The sequence below is a fragment of the Cupressus sempervirens genome, chromosome 5, assembly GCF_028749045.1.
Source record: "Cupressus sempervirens isolate cs-2001-9-10 chromosome 5, ASM2874904v1, whole genome shotgun sequence".
In the NCBI taxonomy this organism is placed as follows: Eukaryota; Viridiplantae; Streptophyta; class Pinopsida; order Cupressales; family Cupressaceae; genus Cupressus; species Cupressus sempervirens.
In genome coordinates this window covers 132847637-132859641 of record NC_143122.1, presented here as the reverse complement: position 1 = coordinate 132859641, position 12005 = coordinate 132847637, and the positions used below count along the sequence as shown (strand labels likewise).

Genomic DNA, 12005 nt, shown 5'->3' with positions numbered 1-12005 from the left:
AATTGAAAGCTTTGATAGCGTAGGCAGGTGACATCTACCTAATGCTATACTTCCCAAATCCAACTACAGAATCATGTCATGCATTACATTTATATATTGTTTATTGTGATTAAGTCATGCACTCTAAACTTCCCACCTTGTCTCTTATTAGAGCAAGCCTCTATAATTGTTTTTCCTTGAAAATCCAGATTTCAGATGTGTCATATGGAGTATTCTTCTTCAACTAAAAACTTGTTGCAAGAAAGGAATTATCTGATTGCCAAAAGGCTTTACTTGTGATAGCTTTTGAATTTGAAGCACATGTTTTATGTCAAAGAGTACTATCCCATACAGAGATATGATCACTATATCTACGAGATGGGGTGCTGCTCCATATGATACAGGAACAATCAGAATGAAGGCTTAACTCATTTATGATGCCATAGACCAGAACTGGCATGAAATACGGCAATGTATAAGCAATGTATAAGTTCTCTACGAACCTGATATCATATAAGAAAACTCCCTAGAATTCATCCATGAGGACTAGCATGGTCAAGATGAAGGGAGAGAGTGGGAACAATCCTACAATGAAAGGAAATATAATCAGTAATAATACTGAAAAACAGTAACTAAGTTAGCTCATGGAAATCCTTTGTATAAATTCTTCTTGTCAAATTGAGTGGTGTGTGATCGGGCATCTAAGTTGCCTATCCAAAATCCTTGGCCAAGGTAGGTTAATGGCATGATTGTCACTCTGATCACCAGAGGACGGAGTGCTAGCAGTTGTGAGATAGGTTGATTGGTAAGTGTCCACAACCTCGTCAAATGACTAGTCAACACTCTAACACCAAGATGCTCAATGGCTGGACAAGGGCGTCCCAAGGAACTCTTAGGATAGGGAAGGCCTTTCTAAATGGAGATTGTGTAGGGATACGTAAGGTCCACAGTTGGGAGGTTAAGCCCATGGCAATGTTTCTCCTCTCTTCCAGATGCCAAGGCTTGCACAACACAGGGACATCATCCACCTATTGTCTGGTATCTATTTCATGTTCTCATATTTCATTTGATGAATATATTGCTCTCATGCATTTTAAATATTTCCTAAAATCAAGAAATTAGTTTATGAAATGCAAGTGAAATGGTAGTTATTGACTGAATGTCATGCGAATCTAGTAGCTAAAATGGTTGTTAGTTTCTAGTTATTTGGAAATATAAAGTACAATTAACTCGTATTTCCCCTTCATGTGAAAGAATAGAATAACTGATTTAACTGCATCTCCTTTCATTCGGTTAAGATTGTGATGGTTTTTCCTTTATTTAATCGGTTAATTAGATTTCAGATTTTTAGCATGTTACACTCAATGTGTGACATTTGCAAGAACTTATTTGCAAGGAGATACATCACACCCTAATTGCCACCTGAATCCAAAAGGATCAGCCCTGGTATTTGAAGAATTAGAACCCACTTTTAACCCCAATTTTACCTTTTCCACATTACCATCTAAAACATGTCAAAAGCCATATGCACTCAATGTGTGACATCCGTAAGAACTTATTTACAACGAGATACATCATACCCTCATTGTTTTGACAAATGCCATTTGAAGTAGTGCATATCCCCATTGTAAACAAGTATGAAAAAAATTACACTTGTCCTTGTTTGCAATGATGACTAAATTTGGAAGATGACCTAAATTTAATATTTAATAAGTTTTGAGGGCTGTAACTTCTGAAATCACTCCAACTTTATCACAAAGGTATTTTAATATGCCCAACTCTCCAGTGCCAAACTGCCTAATATGCCACAGACTCCTATGTACTCATAGCTTCATGGAAGAGTGATGTATGAAAGAGTAAACCTCCAGCTGCTCACCTCCATGTATACTCAAGGATGCATGAAAGAGATATATGTAAGAGAGGGCCTAGTATAGAAGAGTAGAAAGGCACCATAATAAATGGTACGTAAAAGATATTGGATCTATCTAATGGCATACTTGATCGCAAGGGGTGATAAAAACCCTATATGTGCAATTATCATTCTCACATGACACACTATGATGCTTTTCGAGTCAGATTTACAGTTAAATGACAAATCAATAGAAGAAAAGAAAAGAATAGTATAAGAAGATAACTACAGAGGAAAAAAATATGTGATCTCCTTATCAATCCCAACCTCTAAAGCTCTCAAGTGTACACTTTGGGCATCACTTCCTGCAGTACATGAGAGTAAACTTGCCGAATGTTGTGTCTGGTGCACTATAGAGGGGTTTAAGGACTAATTTACTGTTGCTATGTATATCAAATTCCTTGCAAATGTTAGTAGTTTACAACATGATAAAGTCAGTCATGTACAATATTAAGCAATTGCTAATAAAACTGACCATAACCCTTTACCTAAATGCTGAGAAAAATAACATTTCAAGTTTGGGTTAGAGTTTTTAACATTTTCCTTACACTAACCCTAATTCAATACTTATGATTTAGATTTTTGTAATAATATTTGACAATTGCCAAAAAAAACTTGACCCTTACCGAACACACTAAACAATGGTATTTCAAGTTAGTGCTAGGATTTTGCTAAAACAATCCTTACCTTGGCCCTATTTTCAATGTTTAGGGTTAGAGTTAGTAACCCTATACAATATAAAAAAATTTAAACCATCCTTAAGGTCAGGCCTTTTGCTAATAAAAAACCATTATCCTTTGGATTAAGGGTAGGTGAAAATCCCTAACTAGAACATGAAAATCTTTGCATTTTGTGTGAGGATTAAAGTTGTGACCTTTTTGGTAAAATATAAAGTGGCCAAACCTTGAGCCTAAATGTTGAAAATAAATCAATATTTAGGGTTAAAAAATAGGGCTATTTGCATTTTGACTTAGGATGGGGTAATATTTTATTATATACTCATTATAAATGCAATGGAGGTATCTCAAGGATGAAATTGACTAGGTGAAGCACAATCACTCTCCGAGCTCTACTTTGCTTCCCAGTGCTTTAGAGATCTTGAAAAAAAGCTCAACTTTCCAGTCACTTAAAAATGAAAAAAATCCAAAAAAATAATTATTGATGAACAATCAACCAACCTTGTAAAACTGGTAAAAATCAAACTTAAATTGTTTTTGAAGGAGTTTTTGCCCACAATATTATGAGAAAACTTGAGGAAAAAAATCATTTTGCTTTAATTGAATTGTTAAAATTGCAATTTTACTAGGTGCAAGTTGTGATTTTTGGATAAAAGTGCAATAGGAACCTACTTTAAGTTATCCCTAAAGCTGTATTACAAACATCTAGAAGTCAAAGAGACCAAGAAACCATGCTTGGAAGAGAAAAAATGGAGAAACTGAATGGTATGGTTTCAACACAATGACAATTCTGTGATTGTCATGATCATGGCAGATTCACCAGGCAGTTGCATTTTTGCCATCTACCAAAACCAGTGATTTGCCAAAATGAGCAAATGCTCAATTTTTTTAGGTTTTTACACACACCAAAGCTTGCACATGGATGTTCTACTCCATCCAAAACATTGTCCAACATTAGAGAAAATGTCCTAGTTCCAAAAACATGCCATGAAGTACAAAAAACAAAGTCAGGATCAGGCCATCAATCAATCTTATTAGAAAACAGGCATACCATGAACAGTCCAACAGTCCAGCAGCTCACAGCTTTCCTAAGACAGTGGATGAATTACAATGAATACTTTTTAGTCCTTTCTACCAACATAATTTTAGCAGATATCAAAATCAAACTTTCCGTGAAATGTGCACATGTCAAATTGAACAAATGAATTACCTTCGAGATGGAATTGGATTTGGAAGTGTCTTCAGAGTGCTCAAAACTTTTTCTACTTCACCATCACTATTATCAGTTACTACTTCACCAGGCACAGAGTCCAGTACCCACAGCTGTTCTGCATCACATTCAGCGGGGTAAAAGATCAAAAGTTTGAACAAGACGAGCACAAGAATAGAAGAAATAAGCTGTGTACCGTAGGTGCTTTATTTGCTCATGATAAACAATTTTCTATTTGTTAAGTTGGATACAGTCAAAAAATCCTCAGTTAATTCCTTTATCAATGGTCACTGATGTCATAGCAAATGCAAGCTTCCCAAAGAATGGTTCTGTGAAATGAGTAAATATAGAAATTGAAAACATGCTATGCTCCAGCTCTGCGATGATAGAGGGGCTTGTTTGTCCAACATTAAACACCTCAACAAAAACACTGTAGTGGCAGACACTTGTGGCAACTATGTTGAAGCATAAACTGTATATGAACTAAATTCATTTTGTTTTGGCCTCATGGTTTTATCATTATGTAATATCACTTGATGATTATGTTCAAGTTTGGTATATATAAGCAAACACATAGGCCTTGTAGGAGTATGCTGGATGACATCTCTAGTGAGCAAGTAATATGTTATGAGAACTTCCTTAAAAACATGGAGTAGATGTGTTGTTACATGGTGCTGTTGAAACAAGGTTCACATTTGTTATTCGAGTGATCACTCACGGGAGTGAAATGGATTGTTTCATGAAAAAAGATTTATGGGAGTGCAAGTCTTATAGTATCATAACCATGTTCTTTTGGTAACATAGAGAGTGCCGCAGTATTTTCTTGCTTGGATTTTCCCAAACCAAAAATTTTATGCCCAATTAAAGTCTCATAATCTGGAAACATGTCCATTTGCTAATATAGAGAATGTTACAGTGTTTCCTTGTTGGGTTTTTTCCTGAAAATGTTTCCCAAAGTAAATCTGGTGTTATCTTGTCTGAATATCTTTGCTATTCTTATAGAGAAAAATTGATAAGAGGAAATAATAAATTTTTTTCAGGATTGCTTGATTTTGTTGAAGATTGTAGCTGCGATAGAGATCTTTATCTCTAGAAATATGGGCGTTATTACCATTATGGTCACCTTCAACTGAAGAGGACAATTATAATAATAATTGTAATAATAAATATAAATTCATGTGTCTTATAACATGCACTGAGGCATGCATGTGGAAATATATGGAGTCATGTTTTGGGAAACTAAAGAGACCTCTGGTTGTAATGTGAAGAGTCTCTCTACTATATCGCATCAAGCGAAAAGCATTGTATACTTGAGAATTTTACTATCAATAAAGTAATATTTTGTTGTGTGGCTAGGTTTTTTCCTTCATTTTAGAGGGGTTTTCCAAAAGTAACTTCTGGTGTATTTTGTAACTGTTATGTTTTCCTTATTGCTGCTTATCATTATTTTTCTGGGATCAATTCTTAACATAGTATCAGAGCCTAGTTTTGATAATAGCAATTAAACTGGTTATTTGTTAATCTATTTCAAATTTTGTTCAATCTTCTTCAGCTATCTGATTTCTTTTCAGTTCACTGCATACTTTGTTAAAAGCTAGCTCTGTGTTCCTCATCTTATTCAGCATGTATTATCTCTCTATTGCTTTTGAGCTCTATGATTGTGCACTGTATAGTGTCCAGTCTCATATGTTCACGTTTCAAGTTCTTGTGCAATCGTTGAATTTGAGCGGAGTCATTTTTAATTATTCATATCTCATGTCTGCGTTATTATTATTCAAAGATCCTTTTCATGGTTGGTTCATTATAAGTTGATGATGTTTCATCTGTTCACCTTCTTGTGTAACCGATTTTCTTTGGTATTTTTTTTATGGGTGATCGTTATTCATTTATGTGCCAATGTGTGTTTCGTATGTAATATAAGAAGGTTTTATTTTACGCATGATGAGAAGCCGCATCAAACTAAGTATCATTTGTGTTGTCATATCATGTCTTCACATTGATTATTTTGCGTAGAGTTATCATTATTTGTTGTTTCGTGTCTTTCAGGGAGTACTGTACGTAGCCTATAGAATGTGGGGTTGCTCGGAGATATGTTCGGCAAGCACAGCAGTGATGCAAAACATGACTTTTCACCGCATGTGATAAATACGAAGCCTCTAGCCATGAGATCTGTGCGGGACTATGACTGCCACGTGAACCCCGAGAATCGATCACCTCAGGCGGAGGTTGTTTAATTCGATCAGCTCCTTGGGCTTCTTGTTGCTACTCTTAAAGCTTCTAAGATTGACGACGAGTCTCGTTAGAGGAACTTGCTATCTTCGGTTGCTGATACCGCCCAAGATAGCTTTGGTCAATTTTCAAGAGAGGGAGCCAGTGTTCAATCATGATAGATGCACAAAGAATAACAGGGAACTCATCATCGACACCATGAGGAGTGTAAGGTTTGATAAAAGATGTTTTCAGTTCTATCCCTTTTATCTAATTCATATGCTTTCCCTATCGCTTTAAGTATGAAAATTATTTTTTTGGGGTCTGTCGCTGCTAAGGATGATCTGAGTTTTTCATTAGGAGTTTTTCATGAACTGTGTTCGAGTTGCTTCTCTTCGCTCTTCTCATATTAGTTGATGTCAGCTATGTGATGTCATTTGTTATCTTCTTGCTGGCCAGTCAATTATTTGTCATCATGGCTGCCTTCTCAGCTCCACGTATTGTCACCATGGTTTATTTCCTGCCTTCTATCTTGAGATAACAGCAGGTCCCCTTCATGTTTGGGAGTTGCTTTTTTTAGACCAAGTAACGGCAATTGGAATCCTGCTTTTATTGTGCGCATAGATGTCAATATGTGTTATTTCTTTTGGAGTTTGTATTCTTCTTTTTTTTTGGTCTACCAATCTGTACTAACATCGGATAATATATTTGTATGATTAATCAGCTTTTAGGTTTTTGCATCCTATGTGGTGTTTTACAAATTTAACCCGTGCGTAGGTATTTTTGAATCATCAGGTTTCAGAGTATCCGTGGTATCGTATGAGATTTGTGTAAGTTCTGGAATTGTCTTTTGATTATTTTAAGAGTCCAAATATATTTTACGGCATCTTTCATTCTGTAATATAGTTCTCAGAAACATTAATTATTGTGACTCTTGTGTTTTTTAGAAGCAGAGCCTGTGTATTTGCAAAGATACATGTGTTCACTTATCCTGCTTATTATAGTCATTTTGTATTAGTGTCTGTTGCAGATTATATGCACAATCAATGTATGACTCATTCTTGTGAATGTAAATCATATGTTTTGTAAGCAGTTTTGTTATTGAGAGACTTTGAGACATTTGCAGCATGGCATTCGATTGACTAGGAGTAGACGTCAATCAGAAAGGATCTATTCTTCAGGTGTTTCTGATTATTGCATGTTATGCTCAAACAAAATAGAAGTATTTTATTTGGGTACTGATCATGAATCTGTGTTATATAGGGATTGGTTATTGATTTCTATTATGGTTAATGTTATCAGCTTTTAATATCTCTTTTGGTTGCAGGGTGCAACAAGAAGTAATGAGATGGGAATGTTGTTGTTACATATTCAAAGGGAAATGTTCAACTTTAGAGGGAGGATACTACCACGATCTTATTACGGTGATTAAAGAAGTTATTGATTGAGAGGGAGTCATTATGGAATCCCTACCATTCTTATATATGTTGTTAATATTTTTGATATTGTAGAATTTAACTCTTGTTGGAAACAAGTCTCAACTGCGATTTTCCTTGTTGATTACGAGTCCTTATTCATGTGAAATTAGCGTAGTTACCGGATCCATGCCCTAGAGGCTGGATCTGGATCCAGAGCCGTGGCCGGATTCATCCATTTTTTTTATTTTATTTTTTTGGAGATTTTTTTTCGATTATTTTCTTATAATTGTTATGGATTTGATCCATAGATTCGTACTATGAAATGATTTAGAATCATAGATTCATACTTTGAAATGATTTAGTTTTAGAATTATGTATATTTCTCTCATTTTTTAGTATATATAATGCATATATATATTTATATATATTTATATATATAAATATACACAAATCCTCCACGAATCATAATTGGGAAAAAAAAAGTTACGAATCCACGGATCCAATTCACGTGCACGAATCGGATTCGTTTCACAAACCGGTAACTAAGGAAATCAGTAATAGTTATAAGATAAACCTAATAACTCTTTCACTCATGAGAGATTCATAGTGAGCATCGTGTAGAGAGTCCACGATGTCATCACGTTGAGAGATTTCGTAATGAGTCGGAAGTCATGTTGAGAGTCCATGATTGTATCACATTGAGAAAATCAGTGATAAAAATGCTAATTGTAAACCTTACTAACTTTTCACGTTGAGTGATTCCTATTACGATAATAGATAGTTTCTATTATCTCTGTTTCGTATCTAATGGTTATCTATTGTAATCTTCTATAAATATTAGAATGTTTCTAATATTTAGTTTTATGTTTCTATAATAGAATGTTTCTATTATTTACGATTGTTTCTTAAGGAAACATCATTCAATCTCTTGTATAAATTGACCTCTAAGTCTCTATTAATATCAAGCAAATATTTTCCAATAACTTCGTAATATGGTATCAAAGTCAATACTCTAAAAATTTCAAAAATATTATAATTTCTTACTTGAAATTATCTGCCTTTTATTTTTGAAATTATTTACATGCATATTTTCTCCCAACTTTCTATAATCCGACTAGGGTTTCCGTTCTGAGAGCTCTGAATCCACCGACTTCTAGTTCAATTCTGCAACCCATTTTTGTCCAAATCCGTCTATTTTTTCCGCTCATTTCTGCCATTTTTTATGGTTTTTTACAGCAGGGTCGTTTTGTTCAAAACCCTACTTTTTTGTACCAGATCCAAAAAATTTATAGATTCTTGGTGGGTTTTTTGAGATCTCAACTGAGTTGTCTTTTTTTTTGGGTGCCTCAATTTTTGTGCCTCAATTTTCAAGTCAGCTGATCCAGAAACTAACAACACATTCTTTCTGGATTTTTCGAGCTCTCTTCTAGGTCACCCTTCAAATTTTTTGGGTCTCTACTTTTTGAGGGTTGCATGTACTTGCATGTTTGTTGCATGTATTTGCATGTTGTTTGCATGTGCTGCTTTGCCATGCAAAGTCTCGTGTTTTGTCTCCCTTAAACATTCTGGTGGGTTTTCATAAAAAAATTTCATCAAAAAAAAATTCTAATGGGTTTTCATTTTTTTCCCTAAAAAAAAAAATTATGAGTTTCTATAAATTTTCCCTTGAAATTTTCTGATTCTATAATTTGCAAAGTTGTGTGGGATTCCTCTGTTCGGTTTGTAACTTTTTCCTCAAAAATTATCTTTTGGGTTTTACTGTTTTTCCTAAAAAATGAAGCTTTGTATTGTCAGGTTTTGATTGTTTTTTCACCTCAAAAATCATGTCAGGTTTTGATTGTTTTTTCACTTCAAAAATCATGTTGGGTTTTGATTGATTTTTCACCTCAAAAATTATATTGGGTTTTGATTAATTTTTCACCTCGAAAATCATGTTGGGTTTTTTCGATTTTCTCCTAAAAATTATGGTTTTTTGTGAATTGTTTTAGAGCATTATGCTCATCTACAAAGTTTTGGAGCATTATACAAAGTACCATCAGCAGACATCCTCTGCTCTAAATTCAGAAGGCTCCTGGAAGAAATGCACTCAATGCAACTATTGCCACAAGTTTGGGCACATGAAAGTTGAATGTCAGAAGCACTTAATTGCACTATCTAAGCAATCTGGTTCACAACCCACAATGAACAACAAGGAGCGCCTTGAGCAGACAGAATCTATCTTTTACGCTTTTTGACAGCTTCGTGCTCTGGATAGATTAACTATTAAGGGAGGGTATTACGATAATAGATAATTTCTATTATCTCTGTTTTGTATCTAATGGAAGGTATTATGATAATAGATAGTTTCTATTATCTTTGTTTCGTATCTAATGGTTATCTATTGTAATCTTGTGTAAATATTGGAATGTTTCTAATATTTAGTTTTATGTTTCTAGAATAGAATGTTTCTATTCTTTACAATTGTTTTTTAAGGAAACATCATTCAGTCTCTTGTATAAATTGACCTTTAGGTCTCTATTAATATCAAGCAAATACTTTCCAATTACTTCATAATAATTTCATGATAGGAGTTGGATGTCATGTTGAGCGAGTCCATGACAGCATCACGTTGAGAGAGTTTGTGACATAAGTTGATTGTGAGCCTTGCAAGCTATTCATGTTGAGAGAGTCTGTGATGAAAGATGGTTGTGATTCTTGCATTTCTTTTTCATGTTGAGTGATTCCATGAATTATTATTTTTTAATCTATGTGATTAGAATTTATCATTGACATTTTTTGTTGCAACTTTGTGTGACTATTTAGCTAAAGATCTCTCTCTCGCTAAGACGGAGTGTTGAAGATTGTAGCTACAATAGAGATCTTTATCTCTAGAAATATGGGTGTTATTACCGTTATGGTCACCATCAGCTAAAGAGGACATTTATAATAATTATTGTAATATGAAATATAAAGTCATGTGCCTTATGACATGTGTTGAGAGGAAATTTATAATAATAATTGTAATATGAAATATAAAGTCATGTGTCTTATGACATGCATTGAGGTATGCATGTGGAAATACAAAGAGTCATATTTTGGGACATTAAAGAGACCTTCAGTTGTAATGTGAAGAGTCTGTTTATTTGCTATATATATATATATATATATCGCATCAAGCGAGAAGCATTGCACACTTGAACATTTTATTATCAATAAAGTGATAATGCGTTGTGTGGTTGGGTTTTTCAAGGATAACTTCTAGTGTATTTCGTATTTGTTATGTTTTTCCTTCTTGTTTATCTTTATTTTTTGGGGATCAATTCTTAACAAAATGGCTGCAATTTGATGGTTGGTAGGAAGGGCATACTAAGATCTATTACAAGTCAAATTTGAAGAAAAAGATTGAAAATTTCAAGAGTTGCCTCAAAAATACAATAAAGTTCTCATATGAATAATAAATCCTATTTCATAGCCTCTGTCATGTTCCTTTTCCCAATGAGCTGGAAAATAACTTTAAAAATTTGTAATTGAGCTTAAACTATTGTTTTAATTGTTAAATGTATCGCAATCTGCTCTAAAAGATCATATCATAAGAGACATAGATATTGATTTGATCTGAAGCAAGACTATAAAACTCAAGGTTTACTGAAATAGGATATATATATATATATATAAGCAAGTTCTCTAATCGTATCTGATATGTGTGTTAGAAAGTAAAGTCCACCAAGCTAACTAAGAGGGGGGGGTGAATCATTTATGTAATTAAAACAACTCTCAATACCCTTATTAATTCTAAAACATGTAAACAGTAGATGCAACAACCACAGAAAGATAACCATACACAATAAATTCTAAAATATGTAAACAGTAGATGCAACAACCATAGAAAGATAACCATACACAATAAATTCTAAAACATGTAAACAGTAGATGCAACAACCATAGAAAGATAACCATACACAATAACACCAGATCTGTTAACTGAGTAAACCTTTGATCAGAGGGAAAACCCCGATGGGGACGGTACCCACAACATGATGTACTAATATAAAAGTTCCTTATAAAAGGATGGACCCTATTAGAAGTCAATGAAATACAATCAGTACATATGAGTCCCTGTTAGGAGACTTTGAATCCTTGTTAGGAATTGTGCCAACCCTGATAGGAGTTGATAGCAAGCCAGAAGGACCTACTGTCTAAACAACTTCACTACTATCCTCATTGAATAGTACAAGTATACATCAACATAGTCCAACAACTTCTTTGCCAAATACAGTTCCTTGTAAGCTCACCATGCCTCACCTACACTAAATACTTCATTGATCCGAAAGATATTCACATATAGGTGTTAGAAACAATAGTCCACCAAGATAACTGAGAAGGGGGGGAGGGGGGAGGGGGTGGGGGATGAATCAATTATCCAATTATAACAATTATCAACCTTAATTAATCTTAACCATTCAATCAAAGTAAAAAGCAACCATACCAAGTTGCACATAAACAATTACACCAGATTTGTTAACTAAGGAAACCCTTGATTAGAGGGAAAACCCAGGTGGGATGATGCATGATGTACTAATATAAATATTCCTTGTTAGAGGATGGACCCTATTAGGAGTCTATTA

The 12005-nt window shown here is 34.1% G+C and overlaps 1 protein-coding gene across 1 annotated transcript in view; it reads right to left on the bottom strand.

Annotated features, from left to right (window-relative positions):
* Positions 1 to 12005, bottom strand: part of LOC149554852 (alpha/beta-Hydrolases superfamily protein) — a 59693-nt gene that overhangs the window by 25762 nt on the left and 21926 nt on the right. The window contains exon 3 of the mRNA XM_089828866.1: positions 3776 to 3888. Coding sequence (XP_089684992.1) covers positions 3776 to 3888 — 113 coding nt within the window. The remainder of the gene's footprint in view (positions 1 to 3775; positions 3889 to 12005) is intronic.